The sequence below is a fragment of the Brachyhypopomus gauderio genome, chromosome 16 (assembly GCF_052324685.1).
Source record: "Brachyhypopomus gauderio isolate BG-103 chromosome 16, BGAUD_0.2, whole genome shotgun sequence".
Classification (NCBI taxonomy): Eukaryota; Metazoa; Chordata; class Actinopteri; order Gymnotiformes; family Hypopomidae; genus Brachyhypopomus; species Brachyhypopomus gauderio.
In genome coordinates this window covers 21,705,577-21,729,384 of record NC_135226.1, presented here as the reverse complement: position 1 = coordinate 21,729,384, position 23,808 = coordinate 21,705,577, and the positions used below count along the sequence as shown (strand labels likewise).

The 23,808-nt window shown below is 41.5% G+C and overlaps 2 protein-coding genes and 1 long non-coding RNA gene across 3 annotated transcripts; 1 reads left to right on the top strand and 2 right to left on the bottom strand.

The window, feature by feature from the left end:
• Positions 1-1,940: 1,940 nt before the first annotated feature.
• Positions 1,941-4,173, bottom strand: LOC143477637 (uncharacterized). The gene is made up of 2 exons (XR_013121599.1): positions 4,000-4,173; positions 1,941-3,477 (listed from the first exon to the last, which is right to left on the bottom strand). It is a non-coding gene; the product is annotated as an uncharacterized LOC143477637 (long non-coding RNA).
• Positions 4,174-6,711: 2,538 nt separating this feature from the next.
• LOC143477547 (tumor necrosis factor receptor superfamily member 14-like) lies at positions 6,712-16,232 on the bottom strand. Its single transcript, XM_076976204.1, has 7 exons — positions 15,978-16,232; positions 11,283-11,476; positions 10,182-10,304; positions 8,764-8,919; positions 8,555-8,642; positions 8,083-8,255; positions 6,712-7,984 (listed from the first exon to the last, which is right to left on the bottom strand). Exons 1-7 carry the CDS (start codon positions 16,133-16,135, stop codon positions 7,980-7,982), a joined length of 897 nt encoding a protein of 298 aa, XP_076832319.1. The 5' UTR covers positions 16,136-16,232; the 3' UTR covers positions 6,712-7,979.
• A 78-nt stretch (positions 16,233-16,310) lies between these two features.
• hspa8b (heat shock protein family A (Hsp70) member 8b) lies at positions 16,311-20,571 on the top strand. The gene is made up of 9 exons (XM_076976203.1): positions 16,311-16,466; positions 17,273-17,489; positions 17,604-17,809; positions 18,049-18,201; positions 18,324-18,879; positions 18,987-19,189; positions 19,340-19,538; positions 19,639-19,871; positions 20,124-20,571. Exons 2-9 carry the CDS (start codon positions 17,285-17,287, stop codon positions 20,310-20,312), a joined length of 1,944 nt encoding a protein of 647 aa, XP_076832318.1. The 5' UTR covers positions 16,311-16,466; positions 17,273-17,284; the 3' UTR covers positions 20,313-20,571.
• The last annotated feature ends 3,237 nt before the right edge of the window (positions 20,572-23,808 follow it).

Below are 23,808 nucleotides of genomic sequence, written 5' to 3'. Positions count from 1 at the left end.
ACCATGATTCGGGTCAGGGAAACTGGGTCCAGCAGTCTTGTTCCATGGGGGTATTAATGGATCACCTAGGACCAATTTGCCCCCGACAACATGAGTGCTAGGACCATGTAGGCCGGGAAGCCCCCCCACCATGATAACGGTCCAACGGTACTACTATAATAGTACCTACAAGGTCACCAAGGCAACCACCAACATGTCAACAGGACAGCATGAGAAACAAGGAAATCACATCAAACGAAATGGAAATATCTGAAGATGCCCCCCCCCCCCCCCCCCATTAAAAATGTAATGGGTGTTGTATGTCAGGACTGCCCCTTAGACACAAGAAGGGTCTTAAATTAGTCAAACTTCTGGTTTGAAAAGGTACAAAGCAAAAGGTTTCATGTGCCATGGTCATTCTTACTGCAGTCAGTTCTGATCCTGAGAACCAGTGATGGTTTTCACAAGTATTCTTCATATATCCCATTTAGGTCATTGACCTATAGCACAGGATTAAATGTTTAGAAGTGTCAGAACGGCTGTGAGGAACTGGTTTCCCTAAAGCTTTGTAAACACACCAAATACATTTAGTATCATCTAAGATGATTTTAACACCACGACGCATTTGGGAAATAGCCCAGAATGTCCTCCACATGCACAACACCGAGCAAAAGATTTAATGACCACAAATGACCCGTCCAGCTGTGCTGTGTGATAACTCCTACCTGAGGGAATCTACAATTGCATCCATTAGCAAGAAAAAAACTTGAAATAAATTTCAGGGGTCAGTGAGAGGGAAAGACTAGCCTAACGTCATCTCAGAAACAAATTTGTCCATCACTTCAATATATAATACATATAAAACATCAACAATCTGTCACTGAAATAGCTCACCCTCAGCTTCAATGTTTTAGTGAAAACATTGTACCTCTATAATTATTTAAGTAACATTCCAAAACAAGATTCTCATTTTATTTGTACAGAAAAACAGGTGTCAAGCTACCTGCAGCCAGAACACAGGCTCTCCATTGACCTCCATTACAGACACTGGAACACCATATATGGTAGTGTCCTAGGGGTTGTAAAGACTTTTTTACATTAATATCTTGCACCAAACTCGATGTCTGTGTGTCACAAACACGCCGTGTTGGGTGAGAAGCTGCCATGTCAGTAGGCCGTTAACCACTCACAGGTGTAGTCGTACTGTTCACTTACCTGCTTGTTCACTTGGGCTCCGCCCCACAGATGATACCTGGCCACACCCCCACTGGCACGGACCTGCGATTACAGCTCAAAGCTCCTGGTGTGTGATTGGTTCATTTTGTAGTATGACTACTTTCACTGAGGTTTCCTCTTCAAGTTTCGCAGGGTTGCCAACTTTTGACGTTCGCTTGGAGTGAGATTTTAACCTGGAGCCGGTGGCGAGTGTATTTTGTTGAGCGAACGAAAGTTGTTGGGGGGGGGGGGGGGGGGGGGGGGACGACGTAAAATGGACACAGATTCATGTTTGTAAACAACCCAGAAACATAAAAGTCTCTGCCTTTCAAAAATGATATCAATGACCCAAACATGCATGAATGACGTAAAAACTCCAGAAGAGGACCAATGGAACTCAGAATCCCAGAAGTCTTTGCTCCAAACCCCAGAAGGTCTTGCTCCAGGAAAGGGGTGGGACTTGGAGTATAAAATACTAGAGTAGGCCATTTTATTATGCACACCAAACATGTTAGAAGGCAGGAGGTTTGTTCTCATTCCGGATGCGTTATTATAGAAACCCATCCTTTGTTATTTCCTTCGTCCACCATCAAATGCCTTGTATTTATAGTGCATAGACCATTGGAATGTAGAGCTGGGCGATATGGCCCTCCAAAAAAATCTTCGATTAATTTTTTTTTAATCCGATTTTCGATTTTAATAGATTTATTTTCCTCTACTAAAAAACTACAGATGATAAAGGAATGGTAAAAAAAAGTTTTAATTTATTTTTCACTTAAATTTCCCCTTTGGGGTTAAAGTGCAAGCAGAAACAAATTGTAAACAAGTGAGAACATTCAGTAACTTTTAGAAGGTTTTCTCCAACATACTTTAAGCATTGACACAATGCAACCTCAAACTTAAAATAAATAAATAAAACACACCCTCAAAAAATAAATAGATATAAATAATTTGGTGCCCTTTAATAAAATGGAAAACAAATACAATTGAACAATTCTTGCATGTTGTACTGACAGTCACGCTGTCTACATTCTGATTAAGAACAGGGCTCCCCTCACTTTAGCCTAAATTCCAGCACTTTTCAAACCTGAAACACAATGTAACATTAAAATTCGTCAGGTAAATGTTCCTTCCACTGTTTCTTTATACTACCACAGTTTATACTTTATACTACAATAGTTGCCAGGTTCGCGTTTTCACGCCAAATTGGGCTTGTTTGGAAAATCCAGCCGCGGGTAAAAATTATGGGGTCGCGGGGTGCGGTTTTTTGGTCTACTTTTGAGTTGGGCTACCGCAGGAGTTACAAGTCAACACTAATAATGGATCGCGATATAATACTTAATTTGTCTCCATTTTACACACTCGCGAGGTGCCCGGAGCCGCGCGCTACGGTCACTCGCGAAAGTATAATCCATTGAAGCGGGTTCGGTGACCGAGGCAGAAACTGCTTAATCCAAAATATCCCGCGGAGGGAAACTTTATTGACAGCGCAACTGAATAGCACTCTTCGCTCTCTCCCTCTATCGGTTTCAAACACCTTACAGCGAGGACTTGTTTGGTCTACATCTGACGCCGCAAAACCGAACCAACTCCAGATCACGGAGCTAGTTGCTCTTTTCTTGGACACAAGTTCCGCCGTCATGTTTGTGTGTGTGTGTTTTGAGGGTGGATGGGTGGGAGGTGCTAAACTCACTGAACTACGGGAGCCCACAGTGCAGCGTCGGTGGTGAAAATTAAATCTCAGAAAATCGATTTTCTTAAAAACACATCGTCCTTAACTGTAAATTCGAATTAATAGATAATATCGATTAATCGCCCAGCTCTATTGGAATGCTTACATTGTGCATCATCTGAACAGAACTAACTTGTGAGTTGGACTACTGATACCACCCTGAATTACTTGTGTGGACATGTGGCTTCTAATAAAGAAGATGGCAATGGCAACCTGTTAATTTTCCTTTATGTTCTGACGGACATACCATCACGATAGCATGCCACTTTAGATTCAGTGTAACATCTACAACAAACACGTTTGAGTTAAAGCTCATAATAATCAGAATAAACACCTACATGAATTAGACAGCAGATATTCCTTCATTAGGAAGACGTTTCATTGCAGAGGTGAGCTGTTTTTCAGGATGAACACATGAAAAAAGACACGCGTGTTGCTGTATGCGGTCAACTACTGCAGGACGGACGTCAGGTGGGTCACCAGGGAGCAGCCTGGAAGTGTCATCATTACGTAAACAATCATGAATGTCTGATGAGCCATACCTGCGTGTCCTATCAAAATATGAAGAACAGAAAGATTAAAAATAACAAAATGTCAGTGCATTTCAAATTCAGAATCAAGGTTTACAGCTTTGGACAAGTGACTCCCTACAGATCTACAGCTTGAGAAAAGTCTTCCTAAGGTAAACACTGTTCTGACAGATTGTTGTGCTTCCCAAAAGCTCTTGCAGTATAATAATCAAAGACTGGGAGTGTAACGTTCCCATTTGGTACACGAGGTGAGCCATTGACTGATGGTTTATCCCTTTTTATTGTAGTACAATGTGGATTAACAAACCACCATAAGAGCTGTATAAAACAAAAGAAAACTACAATAAATGTCAAAGTTTCACCAAAGCATGTTTCCTCTAGCGCAAATCATTTGGAGTAGTTAAACGTGTCCGTTATCAGTGCTATTCCTTAGCTAATAGCTAGCTCGTTGCTATGACGATTAAAACTCACTAACTATTACTCCTTTGCACAAAGTAATTAATTTAACAAGCAAATCTAACACGAACTTAACCAATTTCTTACCTTGTGCCTCTACAAATGGGAGCGCAAACCTTAATATATTTTACACAATTGCTAATAACGCTAACTCTGTCACTCCGCAGTTCGCTCCGATCACCTGTCTCGACAAGGAGCCTCGCGCTCCGTCGCGAACACTCGTCACCAAACCCAAATTAAAAGTCTCATCACACAAGGGATAACTTCACACAACAAAATAACATTAACAAAATTAAACATTTGTCTTTTAACGTGTGGGACCAAAATAAATCTCCTCTAGGGGGTTAGTTACAGGGAGATTTTTTCCACTGCGACAGCACATGGAATAGCAAAGGGACTCAGAGTCTATATGAGCAGCACAGGGTGCAATGTGGTCACTGATCCTGTAGGGGGCGGCAGACCATCGCACACTACGTGCACACAATGCCAACTCAGAATTCCCAGAACACACTTAAAAACCAAAACTCTTGCCAAAACCATATTTTTGCATCTAAACGCTACACACAAATATCAGATGATTAGCCTTTCTTATATGTGACTACACACTTATGTGATAAATAGAAAACACTACTACCATGTGTTTTTTAAATGTTCAGTGTATAGTCTGTTCCAAAAGTATACCATAGTTTACATATACAGAGGTTTTTATGCATTCATAAACACCATGAAGTAAAATAGTTACAATGGGATGGTTTATTTACTACACATGGAAACAAAAAGGACAAAAATACTGTACAATAGCAGACAAATTTAGGGTGCATCTCGTCTTGTATTTGGGTCTGGCCACTGTGTGGCAGTGTTTTCTAAAAGAAACACATGGTCAATAGATAGGCTACATGGGTTAGTTGTTTCAGAAATTGTGCTATAAGGATGACTTTTTGTGTCTTAGCAAATGCAAAAAAACTGTAATAGTAACATAATTAGCAAAAATAAAATAACTTTTACTTAATCATTTCTTGCTTGCTGTTTTTTCTTCACATTGTGTGTGTTTCTTTCTCTCTCTCTCTCTCTCTCTCTCTCTGTTCACACTGTCCTCCAGTATGTTGTTATGTTCTCCTGGTTCTTAGTGTTGACTTGTACACGTTTGACTTGTAAATCCCGCGGTAATTTAGTATCCCAACTAAATATTAGCCCAAATATGATATAATAATATAATATTAAAACGCGCCCCGCCACCCCGCGGCTGGATTTTCAAACAAGCCCAATTTGGCGTGAAACCGCGAACCTGGCAACTCTGGTCCCAGAGTCTACGGTCAACCGACCTTCTGAATATAGACCACCAATCACACGCGGTCATCTGGAGAACAAGAACAGTTATGTGCGGATGCTTTTCATTGACTTCAGCTCCGCCTTTAACACGGTCATCCCCCAGCACCTTGTAGAGAAACTTGGCCCATTAGGCATTGATACCTCACTATGCAACTGGCTTTTGGGCTTCCTGACAGGCAGACCACAGAGTTGGAGAAAACACCTCCCAAACCACCATCATGAACACTGGTGTTCCCCAAGGATGCGTGTTGAGCCCTCTGTTGTTCACTCTGTTGACCCACGACTGCTGTGTCAAGTAAAACTCAAACCACATCATCAGGTGAGACCGTGTGTGATTGGTGGAATGAATTTTGTTAGTATTGATGGAGTAGTTCTGGTACACCAGGGTAGTTACATTGATAATCTACAACCTCTCCACATGCAACCAGCACGTGCTTTAAAGAGGGATGCTCCTCTTAGTGACACAGAAAAGGAGCAACTTAGGGCAAAATAGGGCAGATCCTATGGGTTGCCAAACAGACCAGACCAGATGTTATGTTTGACTCATGTAGTCTGGCATCTACTGTAATATCAAAAATGCCACAGTGCAGTCTGTGCATGAGACAAATAAGATTATCCGTAAGCTCAAGTCTGAGAAAGTGACCCTCAAATTTCAGCATTTGGGCAACAGTGATGCTTCTTTTGGTAATGTCCCAGATGGAGGTACACAGGGAGGAACATTGATTGTTCTTATGGGAGAAAAAGGGAAGTTTTCTCCTCTCTGTTGACAATCTAAGAGAATTAGACGTATGAAGCACACTTGCAGGAGAAACTCTTGCTATGCCAGATGGTATAGACAATGCTATTTTTCTTGCCACCCTCTTTTCTGAGTTAACTGGTAATGCTGAACTGAATTCCCCTTCATTGGTCTGTGTGACTGACAATCGATCACTATTTGATGCCCTTAAGTCAACTAAACAGGTCACAGAGAAGAGACTCAGGTTGGACATAAGCAGTATTAAGGAGATCATCCAAAGTAAGAAACCAAGGAGATGTTCTGCACAAACGCGCCAACTTGCTGTCTCACAAAAAGGGAGCATCAGCTCTGACGCTATTGAAAGCTTTAAGTGAAGGATTGTGGAATTTATGGTGAAAATGTTATTTGACTATTCAAAGCACCTTTTGTTTACATTATGAGTTATGTTCATCTCATATCTAACTCTATTAACATATCAGGATGTCACATATGGGTTTCTGTTTATGTAACTGAAATGTTTTGATAGGTATTATTATATTTATAGGTATATATTATTTTTTTTTTTACATAAAAAATGATAGGGAGATTGTTAACTTATATTGTCCTTTTTGTATTTACCCTATGGCCTGGAAAAGGGAATGTTTTTCCGAGTGGGCGGTATCTTTTTGGTGACTGCTATGTTCATGGCAGTTCACTGGTGTTGCTCTGCTAAGAAATAAATAAAGTAGTTAACTTTATAAACGTCGTGTTTATTGCATTTAACAGACATAGCACCAGGTTTACCTTTTTGACAGAGAAACAATATTCATGATATAACTGACAAGAAAATAAAGATCTGGCTTCACATATTGTGTTTTCAGAGCATTCTCTGTCCTCAAAAAAATGAGAACAAGTAATAAAATAAACAAAAATAACACTTACGAAAAAATTAAGTGGCACGTGTGAGCCACAGCCCCCTAGTAATCACTAGTGTGTGTGTGTGCTAACTGCACAGATGGGTAAAAAGCGGAGGACAAATTTCGATTGCGGTGAAAAATCACAATTGACAAAAATATAGCACATTTACATTTACATAATTGCATTTCATTCTTCTGTACACATCTGCTGAATGACAAAATATCTTGAACCTTTCGTGTATTTAATGCTGTATTAGAAATAAAGGTTTAAGCACTCTAAAATGCTAATCAGTGCAACAAGTGCTAAGATGCTGCAAACACTGTATCTGTACACATTGCTAACATCTTAACAATTATTATCAATTATATGGCACTGGGCGAGTTTTTTGTATAGAATTGCCACACATATTTTAAAAATCAGTTACAATTGTGTTGGATTTAGCACCTCTATGCAAACCCAATGGCCAATTATCGGCATCAGCGAAAATGATCGCGGTTTAAAAAATTATCATACGATAAGTCAATAATGTAATTATCGCGACAGGCCTAGTTACAAGTTATATGACCTAGAAGAGAAAGTGTTGATCAGTGGAGCAGAAACAGAAGCAGCGTTTGGTCACAGCTGCACTTGTGTGTGCAGTAGCGATGTGTCGGTCGCAAACGAACCGGTTCAAAGAGCTGGCTCTTTTAAGTGAACGGCGAGAGCTGGTTCCCCTCTAAGACCGAGCCGGTTCCCCTTTAAGACCGACCCCCCGTCAACAAATTACGTTTGCCACCCCCTCAAATAAGGAGCCGAAAGAGCAGATTCTTTATGAGGAGCTGAGCCAAAAGATCCAGCTCCCTAAAAAGAGCCGAAATTCCCATCACTAGTGTGAAGTGGTTTGTTCAGAAAAACAGAAAACCATGGCCTTCTAAAGCCTGCCCATGTCTCTTCCATGTCTCCTGAACCCACCAGAGATGTTCCTCAATCCACTTTACTGCTTTGTCTCTGGTGCTGGAGAGATGTCAGCTGGTTGTGTAGGTCAAATCACATTTTGCATGGAGGGTGAATCCAGTGTCCAGGGTGTGTGGTATCTCTGATCATGCTGTTGGCTTTCATCTTTAGGTCAAACTGTTCAGGTGTGGAAGGTCAGACCTGATTACTCAAACCTGATTACAATAACATGTAAATACACTAAATTAAGAGTTAGGTACGTATCAAATCATTACCTGTAGTTGGGACGGGCGTATACATCTTTTTACGAACCATCACTGCCGCCACCACCACCACCACCACAACCCCAAATATTCCAGCTATTACAGCAACAGAGGTTTGCTTCCCATATTCAACATCAGTGGAATTGGTTCCTGGCTTTATTGCTTTAAGTCCCAAATCTTCACATCTGTCAGAGTGAAATCAAAAGTATAATGAAGTAACATTGTATATAAAGTCTTTAAAGAATAATGAAGATTTCTGCCTGTACTGTTTCCCAAATCATTGATGAGATCAGTTTCCACTACAAGCTGCATCTCTGATGATCCTGTTCCTCTCTTCACTCAATACTGTATTTACACTGTACTTGTAGAGTCTTCTATACCATACACTCCTCAATCATGGGGTATTACATCACTAAACTAAAAAAAACACTGAAAATCACAACTGATCACAGGAATGATTTGATGAGTGGACAAGTGAACTCACCGTGAATGTGGCTGACAGGTTTGAAGAGAGCCATCTGAGAAGGTATTAGCAGGACACACATCACATACAGTGTCTTTATGGGCTGTTCCTGCAAAAACACACACACACACCAGGTCTGTTGGGTCAGAGTGAATAATGTGGCAGCTCTTATTACCCAGTAAATTAAAAAGTGCCACAGTATGAGTTTACAGCAGGTACATTACACCAACCTTCCTGCTGTATGCAGTGTCCAGCGCTGCATGCTGTGTGCTTCTCTGCTTGTGTACAGCTGCCTCCGACCTGACCAGTACAGTAGTGTCTCTCCAGTGGCTCACACACTGTATCTGATGTCCGTGTGCACTGTGTCTTTACTCTTAAACCTTTTTCTGGGGAAAAAAACACAAAACATCTTTGTCCATCTAAAATGCATCAATATATAACACAGCTTTAATCCAATTCTTTTTGTTCAGAAGCTCAGCTCTTTATTTCACTTTGCAGACGCTACATTCACATTACCAAACAGGTCACTCAAACTAAATCTTTTTTTGCCTTAATGTGAAACAAAATTTATTTGTTCAGGGTCAAGATTTGAGCACGTGTATGTGCTCTAGATCAGATTCATGTCTGATTCGTGGCCATGTGACAAGTGAATTCATGTGGCTTTGAGCAAATATTCCTTTACTGTAGCCCTGGCATCTTCAACACAAAAATGGAGGAGACCAAACAGCAGTGAAAACACAAACTAGCCATCCGCCTTTTTTGTTTGGCCTTCTCAACCTGAACACGTCAACTACAGTTACTACTGTTCACTTTCCTTCAAGGGTTTTTTTTTGCCCATTTTGTGTTTTAACAGAGCTGGTTTATGAGGAGTCTAACCTCCTCCTATTCCTTTCATTATACCAAAAAATGACTGCAAAGGCCCAATCAAAGTGTGTTGCTGGAATTACAAGTACATATAAATTGTACTTTGTTTTATTTGAAGCTTTGTATTTTGAACATCTTAATATGATGCTTTTATTTTAAAATTTTGGGTATTTTCTGATGGTCACCATACCAGTGAGTGGCTGTATTCTAAATAACCTACTGCATACTACAATCTACTTATTAGGACCAAAATCAGTATGCAAACCGTATCAGTATGCAATGTACTAATCTAGCTATTGTATACTGAATACTATGTACACTACTACAGGAAACGGTATGCAGGATACAGTATATACAGAGTGCAGTTTACAGTATGTACTAGGCTATTTCAAACATATCCTGGTTTTTGCCTGTCTAATAGGAAACCTCTCTCCTATTCCTTCTATTATATCATCTAATGGAGGGCATTCATGAAAGTCCTAACTGAACAGGAGATAAACAGCTAAAATAAAAATATTTTTCACCACTTCACCCGGATCTTCCTTTAATGTTGGTAAGTATCTACTCCAGCATAAGAGAAGTGCTAGCGCCTTACTGCTGAAGTCTCTGACAAACCCAGAAGATATTATACAGTCTACAGGAAACTTAAAAAAAAAAATCTGTGGTGTTAATACCATGAGTCAACTCATACATACATTTTTGTTGGTGATGATGCAGGTGACTTGTGCAAAAACACTAATTAAGCATTAAGCAAATACATAATTCTTATAAAGAGCAGACCTACCGGGACTACACACAGTACAGTTCAAACACTGCTCTAGGCCATTGGGTTCAGCAGTGTAAGTTGATGGAAGGCATTGCACACAATCTGGAACATCCTGATTACAGTGCTCAGCAACTCTGTTACCTAAAAAACATGTTAAAAGTCAGCAGAATGATCTTTCAATTAAAGTTTAATCCTGCAATTGTTTTAAGACGATGCCCCAATGTTTTATTTGCACAACATATATAATATATAATACTTTTAGTTAAATACCCAATGAATGTAAACACACAGAAAACTAGTAGTGCTAGTGTAAGTGCTAGCCAAAGGCTTTGGGGAAAAAAAAAAAACTATAAAGGGGTCCACTAACCATAGACTCACAAATCTGGAGATGATTTTAGTTTTAATTTTATTTGTTACTTGATTAACTGGCTCGCTATACAGGCAACTGGCCAGTGAAACAGCAGTGACATTTTTACATATTCCAAAAAGCATTATGTCTGCAACCTAGCACCAGTTCTATAAGTCATGATGTAGGAGTCAGATTTTGGTCACAAGCTGGAAAACCAGCCTCATGTCACCAAAGTTTGTTGTCTACTCTCTATTTGCATATGAAACTGCCATCTTCAGATTTCTGACAACTTACATTTACATTCAGCAGACACTCTTATCCAGAGCAACTTACAAAGTGCTTTGATGCAAGATGCCTTGAGCCAGACTACTACTAACCTACAGGAGTTAATGTGATTACCTAATATTCCAATTAAACATAGGCTCACTTAAACAGGAAATAAACTAAATACCAAGATGCACAAATAACTATAGAGATAGACATATAATTTAAAGAACAAGAACAACAAGTGCTATTTGCTGAGGTAGTGCTCATTTAAGTACAACAAACAGTTCTGTTGAAATTCAAACACCAGTAGAAAATGGCTGAAATATAATTTCTCATTACGAAAATAGAGTATTTCAAACATTGTTCTATTTACACTTAATAACTGCAATTTATACTAAACTCACTGCAAATTTAGACAGTCCAATGGCATGATTTAATTAGGAAATTAATAAGCTTTTTTGTAACTTTGTAGCAAATCTTGGAAACATATGAAATTGTCTTACCTGCTGCACACATGGGACAACATCGTCCATTGATTTCATATTCAGGCCAGGCACACCCACACAAACACGGTGCCACATTCAGTAAGAAAACAGCAGCAGTAGTCAAAATACTCTTCATCTTCACACGTATGTTCCATTGGGTCTTCAACTCATCTGTTAGCACATTTAGCAAGTCTGCAGCACACAAGGAGAAGCTGAAAGGAGAAAAGTTTCATTTTTAGTCTGGCTGAATCCTCTTATTGATCAACAACAACCAGGTGGTGATTTAGAGCCCGTAAAGTTCGTGGCACACTGGAAAACGTATTAGTAAACAAAACGACAAAGCAGAACTTCCTCTGGTGAATAATCTAAACATATTATTGTAATTAATCCTAATTCATTCATATTTAAACTACTGTGTACTAGATCAGTTCTTTAAGGAAGCACTGATCACCAAGAACCGTTTGGACACAAAACACTGAGCTTTATTCAAGACAGAAGCAATTTTGAAATGGGTAGAAATAGACAGGATGATTTATTCAAATTCAACAGCATTCTCTATTTCTGTTTATGATTTATAGACGCCCCCATGCAGACTGCTGTTGTGTCCCCAGCACACATCATCTACACATCTGCAGGACCAAAGACTAGTATGGAAACATCTACACATCTGCAGGACTGAAGGTGAGTGTGGATTTTCTCTGACATACAGGCAGCCTTTTAAATATATTATTTTATATTTTAAATGATACTGGAAACACTGACCAATATTAGTTCAAATCAGCATTAAAGTACTAATATTGAACAATAATAATAAAAAGTAAAAGTAACAAAATGGAAAAAGCAGCTGGATCAATCTAAAATACATACAAAAAGAGGACAGGTTATACATATTCACCAAACATCAAAACATTAACATCAAGATTGGCAAACTATCAAAACTCCACACACATTATGACTTAAGAACCAACTTCAGTATGAATAGCTTCAAAAACTCGGTATAGTTTGATTATATTGCATATCCTGTTGACTGTCTATCTATACTAAATCAATTCTTCTTCTTCTTCTTTCGGCAATTCCCATTTAGGGGTCGCCACAGCGGATCAAACTCCTCCATCTGACCCTGTCCTGAGTGTCCTCCACTGACACACCAGCCACTCTCATATCCTCTACCACTGCATCCATAAACCTCCTCTTAGGTCTACCTCTCCTCCTCTTGCCTGGAAGTTCCATCCTCAAGACCCTCCTACCAATATACCTCTCCTCCCTCCTCTGTACATGTCCAAACCAGAGACCGTATATATAAGTGGACTGGATGACACAAGTGAAAATTGAAGCCTTCGTGAGTCAGTTGCCCTCTAGTGGCTGGCTGCAGTACAACTTTTAACCCCGCCCATTCCCATGTAAGTGAACGGGCCGGACGAGAAACTTTGAATTTTTATTACACGTAAAATATGTTTTTTGAGCAATTATATTTTGTCAATTCTATAACACCGCATTGCATTAGTATCTCTCCCAGTGTTTTTCTGTAGGATAAAGAGATTTTATAGAAGTTATTAAGTGTTATTTAAAGTGGTGTGGCGATAAGGTGATTGACAGTTAATAGCTACGTTGTTTTACCAGACACTCAAATGTGAACGCGCTCAACAGCAAAACTCTATCAAAACTCTCGAGAGCAGTATTAAAACCTTTTACCTTTGATTATTTTGTAAAACGTCAAAAGTGTTTATACTGGTGGCCGTATCCTAACGAATGTCGGGGCGGAGATACGGTCTCTGGCGGAGATACTGTCCTGTCTACCGGTTCTAATGCGCATGCTCTGGTGGAGATACTGTCCTGCCTACCGGTTCTAATGCGCATGCTCTGGTGGAGATACTGTCCTGCCTACCGGTTCTAATGCGCATGCTCTGGTGGAGATACTGTCCTGCCTACCGGTTCTAATGCGCATGCTCTGGTGGAGATACAGTCCTGTCTACCGGTTCTAATGCGCATGCTCTGGTGGAGATACAGTCCTGCCTACCGGTTCTAATGCGCATGCTCTGGTGGAGATACAGTCCTGCCTACCGGTTCTAATGCGCATGCTCTGGTGGAGATACTGTCCTGCCTACCGGTTCTAATGCACATGCTCTGGTGGAGATACTGTCCTGCCTACCGGTTCTAATGCGCATGCTCTGGTGGAGATACTGTCCTGCCTACCGGTTCTAATGCGCATGCTCTGGTGGAGATACTGTCCTGCCGACCAGTTCTAATGCGCATGCTCTGGTGGAGATACTGTCCTGCCTACCGGTTCTAATGCGCATGCTCTGGTGGAGATACTGTCCTGCCTACCGGTTCTAATGCGCATGCTCTGGCTCCAATTTTCATCTACTGCGCAAGCGCATCCAAGATGGCGGTGTCCGTGCGGCCATCTTGGTGGCTTCAAAAGTTCACAATGGGTGCATCTCAATTCAGGGGCTGCAGCCTACGTAGACCGCGTAGACTGCAGCACACGGTGGCCACACACTTCGAAGGCCAGGTAGGCTGCATCTCACGGCTGTTAAATGAGACAGTCTAGTCTTCGCAAGACGTATGTTTGCGTGACCACGCTCTGCCCCGTTACATATGTGTTACATCCGTTTTTTCCTTGGTCCCTAAAAATAAGAACTTGAGTTTTATATCGCATCACCCACAAATAACATCTGGTCCTAGGCTATGGAATGTCTTACCACCCGATTTAAGAAACTCTGACTCTATTACGTATTTTAAGTCAGGTCTCAAATCATACTGGTTTAGAGTTGCCTTTAATGTATGATTCCGATCTTCTGTCTATTTTATGCATTATTTATTTGTACCATTTCTCTGTCTTAATTTTTTATTATTATTATTATTATGTAAGGTGACCTTGAGTGTCACAAAGGCACCATCAAATACAATGTATTTTTATTATATTATTATAAATGCCTAAAAGAAAATGCGTTGAACATGTATTCACATGTTTGGCAGGAAGTATAACAATAACAAAATTCAATGTATTTTAAAAAATGTTACACTTTAGTAAATACTAAAAGCACAGGTTTACCTGCAATATCATTAATAATTGGCACGTTATTTAGCATCTCATTGCAGTATAAATTTCCATATTTAAAAAATACCGACATTTAAAAATGAATTCTTCGGCCCGTACATTAGACTCCGCCATGTCGCCTGTTTATTATTCATAGAGCAATGAATCCTGGGATATGGTGGGACGCGAAGGATACTCAGATGCATCCTTCGTTTTCGGGGTTTTGAAGGCTACATTCGTCGGCTGCATAAGAAGGAGCCCACGAATTGGAGATACCCGTCGCTGCAAAAGCAAAAGTCCAGGGGGTGGAGCTTATCTAGATCCAACTCCTCCCACCATCGTGTTTTCATTGGTCTGAAGTAATTGCACTACGCAGGAGGAGTTGTATCAGATCAGCCATTCCAAATCACCGTTGTCATCCTAAATTGCTATTCTTATTTACTCACATGCAGTTCATTTGTGAACAATCAAGAATGTGAAAGTAGGTTCATAATAAACCAATTTTCATCTCACTAATGCTAGTAACTAGTTTCCTTTGGTGATTATACTAAATCTGACTATTTCTGTTTGCATGAACACTGTTAAGTTTATCTAATCTAGGTGTCTACGTAAGTGATGGTAAAAACTGATGTTAGAAGACGAGAGGTTAGCTAAACAGAATACAGATGTATTAAATACTTATGTATGTTGTGTTCTTCATATTGGACATAAACTGTTGAATTAATTAGTGTTTGCTGTAGTTACTTAAAATTTGTAATGGTTGTGCTGTTCGGTACAGCATGGACACATCGAGGGGGATTGTTATTCAGTAGTGTGTGCATGTAACGGCCATGATCCTCATTAACCAGTTCACTGAAAAACTTCACAACTAATATCATGCTATTTATATTTTTCCATCCATCTATAGATGCATATCACGGTTTTGAAAAAAAGGACAGACGCTTTCAGTTGTGCAGTGCACTACATGTTGTAGTAAATACCACTGTCCATTCTGCACGCCTGAACTGTACCGTCCTAACGAAAAAAGTAATTTTATTAAAGGTAAAAAAAATGAAATAGTACATATTTAAGAAATGTACTGTACTTTATTATGTTGGCAATCATTATTCCTGTCCACTTTTACATTTTCTTGTAAACTTTAAAAAACGTGTATTGTGTTATTTAAATAACATTCAAAGAACATTTTGATCTTTAAACGGTAAAAGGGTGAATTTATTGGATTTCTATTTCCTGGTCGGAAAACGTAAGCGACACGTAGGTGGAGTTGGATTAGATGCAGCTCCGCCCCCTGGACCGACCAAAAGAAACTATGGACGGTGGGAGGAGTTGGATCTAGATCTAGCTCCACCCCCTGGACTTTTGATTCTGCAGCGACGGGTACTTGACGAATTGGGACAACATTCGGCGCGGCGCAGTGACGTAATTGGCCTACAAATGCACACTTCGTGGGCTGCAGCCCCTGAATTGAGATACACCCAATGGGAGTCAACGGCGACGTACCGTCCATTATATATACAGTCACTGGTCCAAACCATCTCAATCTCGCTTCTCTAATTTTATCTCCAAAACATGCTACATGTGCTGATCCTCTAATAAACTCATTTCTGATCCTATCATTGTGTACAAATTGCATACAATTGGAGTGACTTGAAATAGAAATGTTGGTGGCTCACTTGTCTTGCGTCAGGTACTGAGCGGTGGCTCGCGAAAGTTCCGTTAACTTGCGTTCGGTGTCATCTAGAGTTGGGCGGATCGACCCAAATATCCATAATATCGATACCAGCGCGGATATTGGACAATACTCGTGTAAAAAGATTAATACTCTTAACATTTTTTATCTGCCGCACGCCGTGAGTGCTGTCCACGCGGATTCATCAGAAGTCTCTACCGGCGTCTGCGCGCAGCCACGCCTCCCCGATCACATCCGCGCTCTCACTCGAGGGTTGGCTCTATGGTTGCTTTATCGTGATTGGACGCGCGTTTCTGCGTTCTGGACTGTTCTGCGTCCCGCCCAGTGACGGTATCTGGTCCCGCCTCCACGGAAATACCCCGCGCGCAGGAGAGGACGCGCTAGCAGGACGCGCGCGCGTACGTGTTGAGTGTCGCTGCAGCGCCCAGTGCACGAGCCGAGCGGGTAATAAAGTCCAGCTAGAGTTGATCAGGTAGGTGGAATATGATTCTGTCTGGACGGACTGAACTAAAGACAAACGTTAGATTCATATCGGGATTAATAACACATCGACCTATTTTAATGTCCACTAAACTGTATGTATGTGGATGGTCCAGAGTGCGTATTCAGGTGTAGTGAATGCACACATACACCGGGACGGGCACGAATATGCTCCGTCACATCGGAACCGCGGCAGGTCGGTTCGTTTGGGACGCTCGGCAACAATTTAACGACATGCATAGAATGTTCTAGTAGACGTTCAGTCCTGTTGAAACGGCCCGTACGAGACACTCCCAGTTCCTCTTATGTAATATTTGCGGAAATTGTTCGTTTTGCCCGCTGGGCTCTGCGTTTATCTGGAGAACGAACCTGAAATGAAACCGTAACGCGCTTGTGTTGTACTCCCTAACGCTCCAAGGAGAAGCATGAAAAACACATTTTATTTTATTTATTTACTATTATTATTTATTATCTTACGCTTTGCTGTTCTCGGCGCCGCTTATCTTCGCACGTCAAACGTTTTTACGCATCATCGGGTCTTTTTAAAGGCGTGAACAGGTGCAGACTGAGAGATGAGACCAGCTGATGGAGTGGGGTCTATAGGCATTAACCTGTCACCACGCCATCAGTAGACCTGTGGCGCATGTGTATAATACAACTCGCCTGGGGTATGACAGTATAGGACTAAATAAAGATGTTAAGAGAGAAGACAAAGTATTTCCATGAATACGCGATGCCTTGTTTTTTTCTAACCTTAATCCCAAGCTCTATGTGACTAAAATAACTCTGAATTTACAGGTGGAGACAATCATGTCTAAGGGACCAGCGGTTGGTATTGACCTGGGCACCACGTACTCGTGTGTAGGTGTTTTTCAGCATGGCAAGGTTGAAATCATTGCCAATGACCAGGGTAACCGGACCACTCCCAGCTACGTCGCATTCACGGACACTGAAAGGCTGATCGGAGACGCTGCTAAAAACCAGGTGGCCATGAATCCCACCAACACGGTGTTTGGTAAGCTGCGTGTGCCTCGATCGGGACGGTGTTGGTTCCACTTTGGAGAATCACGAGACAGTGGGGCTTGTGGACGTTCTGCATTTAATTCCTTTTCTTGCTTTTTATGTCTAGATGCAAAGCGGCTGATTGGACGTCGGTTTGATGACACGGTTGTACAGTCAGATATGAAACACTGGCCCTTCACAGTAATCAATGACTCTTCTCGCCCCAAAGTCCAAGTTGAATACAAAGGAGAAACAAAGGCGTTTTATCCTGAGGAGATATCTTCAATGGTGCTTACAAAAATGAAAGAAATTGCCGAGGCGTATCTTGGCAAGGTGCGAAAAACAATTTTCCTATTTTGTCATGCAGCCTGCTGGTCATTATTTTGATGTTTAAATGTTTAGCTTGGTTCTGAGGAATTGTGTGTTGGTCAGGGGCACTTGTTAAACGAAGTGTTGGCATGTATTGAAACTGTAAACATTAGCAGTGCCACGCCCAGGTGTTTGCAGTGTACATGACAACGTCACCTGTTCGGTTTATGGTCACTTAATACATTCTTGTTTTTCTCCTGCAGACCATCACAAATGCCGTCATCACTGTACCTGCATACTTTAATGACTCTCAGCGCCAAGCAACCAAGGATGCGGGGACCATCTCCGGACTGAACGTCCTTCGTATCATCAATGAGCCAACAGCAGCTGCTATTGCGTATGGCCTGGACAAGAAAGTGAGTGTGCCATACTGGCACTACAGCTCTAGAAAACAAACTGCTCTAGAAAAGCCTGGGACTCCGCAAATGTCAAAAATACATATATGTTGAGTAGCTAACGTTCAACTCTTCGTGTGCAGGTGGGCTCAGAGAGAAATGTCCTGATCTTTGATCTCGGTGGAGGCACGTTTGATGTGTCCATCCTCACCATTGAAGACGGCATCTTCGAGGTCAAGTCCACGGCTGGGGACACTCACCTGGGTGGCGAGGACTTTGACAACCGCATGGTGAACCACTTCATCTCCGAGTTCAAGCGCAAACACAAGAAGGACATCAGCGACAACAAGAGGGCCGTGCGACGTCTGCGCACGGCCTGTGAGCGGGCCAAGCGCACCCTCTCGTCCAGCACGCAGGCCAGCATCGAGATCGACTCGCTCTACGAGGGCATCGACTTCTACACCTCCATCACCAGGGCCCGATTCGAGGAGCTCAATGCTGACCTGTTCAGGGGCACCTTGGACCCTGTCGAGAAGTCCCTCCGCGACGCCAAGCTAGACAAGGCCCAGGTCCATGACATCGTCCTGGTTGGAGGTTCTACACGTATCCCTAAGATCCAGAAGCTGTTGCAGGACTTCTTCAATGGAAAGGAACTTAACAAGAGCATCAACCCTGACGAAGCTGTCGCATATGGTGCAGGTGACTTGGACGTCTGTTTTTTAAAGTACCTTTCGATGTCTTTTTTTTTTTTTTTTTGCATAATTAAATAACCTGGTTGTTTTGTGCCGTCCCCTGTACCCGCCCAGCTGTTCAGGCAGCCATCTTGTCAGGAGACAAGTCTGAGAATGTCCAGGACCTGTTGTTGCTGGACGTCACTCCGTTGTCCCTGGGTATCGAGACAGCTGGTGGAGTCATGACCACACTGATCAAACGTAACACCACCATCCCAACCAAGCAAACGCAGACTTTCACCACCTACTCTGACAATCAACCCGGCGTGCTCATTCAGGTGAGAGAGATGTGATGAATTGGCCTTCCAAGCAGTCGACCCTGCGATATTCGGGGTCGGCTCACGATGTTTGCTGACTTGCCTCCCAAACCAGGGAGGCAGAACCCCAGGACATGAACCGCAGGACATGACGTGCCTGTTGTCTTACAGGTGTACGAGGGGGAGAGAGCCATGACTAAAGACAACAACCTGCTTGGGAAGTTTGAGCTCACAGGCATTCCCCCAGCACCACGCGGTGTTCCTCAGATCGAAGTAACCTTCGACATTGATGCCAACGGTATCATGAACGTCTCTGCGGTAGACAAGAGCACAGGGAAGGAAAACAAGATCACCATTACTAACGACAAAGGTAGCACTTCTGTCATGACTTTAATTGACTGTGGGGTTTGTTTTTTTGCTTTTTTGAAACAAGACATCAGAATGTTTGTCGACGGACATCTTTTCCTCAGGTCGCCTCAGTAAGGAGGACATCGAGCGCATGGTCCAGGAGGCAGAGAAGTACAAAGCAGAAGACGATGTCCAGCGGGACAAGGTGTCCTCCAAGAACGGGCTGGAGTCGTACGCCTTCAACATGAAGTCCACGGTGGAGGATGAGAAGCTCAAAGGGAAGATCAGCGATGAAGACAAGCAGAAGATCCTGGACAAGTGCAACGAGGTCATCAGCTGGCTGGACAAGAACCAGGCACGTGACGTCTCACGTCTCACCCCAACCTCACTCAGCAAGGCTGAGGGTGATTTATTTTTAAGAGAACCAGCTCACGTTAGCCGTAAAAAATTCTTCTGTGTTCCAGTAAACGTCGCTATGTTGAAAGTCTTCAGATAAGCAGATATTTAAGCTGTTGTCTGACATTTTAAAATCTAAATGTTGACATCGCTGACTCAAATGCCAATGTGTACTTTGATGTGATTATCTCTCTCTCGATCACTCTGACAGACTGCTGAGAAGGACGAGTTTGAGCACCAGCAGAAGGAGTTGGAGAAGGTGTGCAACCCCATCATCACCAAACTCTACCAGGGTGCGGGTGGCGTACCTGAGGGGATGCCCGGGGGGTTCCCAGGGGCCGGCGCCACTCCCCGGGGAGGAGGAGGAGGGTCTGGACCCACCATCGAGGAAGTCGACTAAAGCTTCCTGTGATTTCTATTTTTTTCACTTGTTCTGCAGATCATTGGTTGCTTGTTCTTTGGTGGCATGTCTCTAAACTCATCAGCCCTTTTGCTTGAGAGTTGCAGGTGATTTAAATGAACAGGAGATTATGGGATGTGATTCATGGCCATTTCTCATTTCGCACAGTGGTGGAGTAGCAAGTTCACAGATGTATCTGTAACTGCTGGTGTTCTTTCTCACGTTCTCCTATTAAACATTTACAGCAAACAGCTTGCAATTCTGCGTTCATGTAAAATGTTTTTGCTTTTAGACAGAAATATGCAGCCTTTTCTTCTCTTGACACCGTAGTGTGTAAAATTAATAAATGTATATGTTATAAGGCCAACAGTGCTAAGTGATCTGTAGGCGTAACCACTTGCTAAAACAGTGTTACTGTGAAATGAGAAATGTAATCAGAAAATGGTCATTTATTAATTGATAACATGATTGATCCAAAAGAGACACTGCTGTGTCACGGTACCATACGCACAACTGCAACATAAATTTGTTTATGACAGAAATAAAAGTCAGAATTTAAGGGGGAGGCAATTACAGAAGGATGTGCTAGAAATTTAGTAGAATTTTACTAAGGACAGAATTTACAGGTCTGAGATGGTTAAATGACCCATGAGCAGGTGTTTCACTAATACAGTTATGGGATCATTGGGATAATTGACTCATGAGAAGATTATTATTATTATTATTATTATCATTACTAAGCAGCGATCACAGTTGTGTCTAAAGTGCAACGTGAAGGTGCTGATCTCAGAAAGCAGGAGATCAGAGAGGACGTGTGTGATCTTACAGCAGTGAGGAGGAAAGATCTCACACGCCGTGGTTTAACGCACCACAGCTGCATCAGTCTGACACTGAATCTGCTTCTCTTCTACCATTCTGGCAGGAGATGTGGCGTGTTGTCTACAGTGGTCAGACCTTCACCGAGAGTCTGTTTGGCTACAACCTTTGGTCTGATGGAGCTAGCTTTCCTCAACAAGAGAGAGAAGATCAGTCTCTGGCAGTAACTGTATTATGTCTAGCTTTTAATTCCTCCCTCAAACTCCTCCAGTCTGAGTGTTTTGAAGAAAAAAAATAATAAATAATAAATATAAATATATATATATATATATATATATATATATATATATATATATATATATATATATATATATATATATATATAATATACATACCAGTGATGACAGCTCTATGGAGTCCCAGGCCATAGGTCAGTGTAAGAACGACTCTCTCACATACCCTGTGTGTACTCATGTACTCAGCCCATTTAAAGCTAGTTCTTACAAGGGGACATGTGCCCTGGTCTCAGCGATGCTGTGTGCATCGTGCATTCAAAGGCCACAATCCATATTACCACTTGGCTGGTGATGCTGCATCTAGAAGTCTGTTGCTGTGGAGACCATTGATACCATGTTGTTTATTCTGCTGCGTAGCCGCTAGCCTGCAGTAACACTGTACATCTTCATCCCAGACACGCCGCTACAGTAGATCAGATACACAGTGAACCCAGCCGCACCGCCCTCCGTACAAATAAGCACCCTGACATTAATACATCAAAGTAGAGACAAATAAATATCTGAATTTTTATTTATTTTTTCTATATCTGATTTTTTTTTTGTTACTGCTTTTGGGTTTTATTCTATTTTTATATTTTAATTTGGGTAGTTTGTATATACTTGTCAAAAACTGCCAAAGGTTGATATGTGAGCATTACACTATATATTTTCACGTTAGCAGTAGGTATTTGGAACATAATGACAACGACAACCTGCCTTTATGATTGTATTTTTTAATCTTTTGTTGTCAGATTCTCCAGATATTGAATGATGTGTTTCGGTTTGTGCACAGTACCTGCTGATGTTGGACAGAGAAACAGCCAATCACAGTGGCCCAAGTGGCCAAGAGCTTTGGAGAATCTGTTGGAAACTGACAACCACTTATCACTAGCTAGAGTCCCACACCAGTGATGACAGTGTGACAATTTAGAAACAGGATAAATAAAGACGTTTTAATTTTGTTTACTACTGTTTTTAAAGTTGTGAACTTGGGGAACTACAACAGAACCCTCTGTTATTTTTGTATTTAACATTGTAATTTATGAAAGTGGCCAGAAGGGTATGAATAATGTCTAAATAGTAATTAATTTGATCTCAATACCAGCAACGTAACGATAAAAGGTCAACAAACCTGGAGGGCAACAAATGCAGATGGCTGCTCTCCCATCTGTCGGAACAAACAGCACAAAATAATGTCTGTGACCTTCTTTTTGAATTAGATTAATTTAAAATCAGAAAACAATATGACTGCAGAAGTCACATGTAGGCACAGGTGAAAGCAGTAGGAGTTGTAGCCCCGATGTTACTGTGCCGTCCCTCTGTGTTCCGTCACACTAATACCGGAAGTACGGCACAGCGGTTTGTGTCCCGGTACACACAGCAGAACAGCGGTTTGTGTCCCGGTACACACAGCAGAACAGCGGCTTGTGTCCCGGTACACACAGCAGAACAGCGGCTTGTATATTTTTTATGAGAAACGCAAATTGTAACACACATTGTGTGTCACATTGTAAGTTGCACAGTGTTCTGTCCAAGTATTTTATCGTCAATAAATTTTTAGCTTGACATCACGACCATTAGGCTCTGCGAGCAAAAAAGAAGAGAAAGAAAACACGTTGTTTTTCACGTTATAAATCGGTAACCCGAGTTCAGCACCCCCGCCGTGAAATGCTTCCCCTTCTCGTGAACGCGCACAGTACGGTCTGCTTTCGAAAACGGATACAATCCGCTTCGATATCGCTAAAAATAGCGAGAGAAAAATATCTTACTTTTCTGTTAACGTTGATGGAAATCGCTGATTTACAGAAAAGAGCTCAATGTTGTTTTATACTATGATTACACGAGAAAATGTAGTTTGTGCATAATGTACAAAATATGTAGGCCTACACAAACGATGGTTTCAGTGATGTGATTACCAAAAGGTAGTGACTTTAAAATGATTTTACAAAACGTTGGCATATTAAAGAGTTTACGAAGTAATGTTTTGATTGATTGATAGCATCAACGACAGTTGCAATGAAGGCATGGATAGTCCTGTGTTCGACACATACTGTGTTGTATGTGAGTGCTGTGCTTGTTTCAGTCTGTTAGAAAAACCATGTACTGACGACGAGGCCTGACAGCAGTGCATCCTGTTATATTTAATACTGAGATATAATTATAAAATTATTATTCTGTATTTTCTAACTGACATGCATATACATTTTATATTAAACTTATGGTGTTGCATCTGTAAAGCTGGTTGGTTGTGTCTATATGGCTACAATGATTTTGAGCTAGAATCAACAACATTCAAACAAAAAGTGACAGCTACAAGGGGGTGCTTTTTACAACAGGCCACCTGCCGTAAAATGCACACCTCCCCTAATATTGGCTACACTGGTCCTATATTAATGACTCATAGA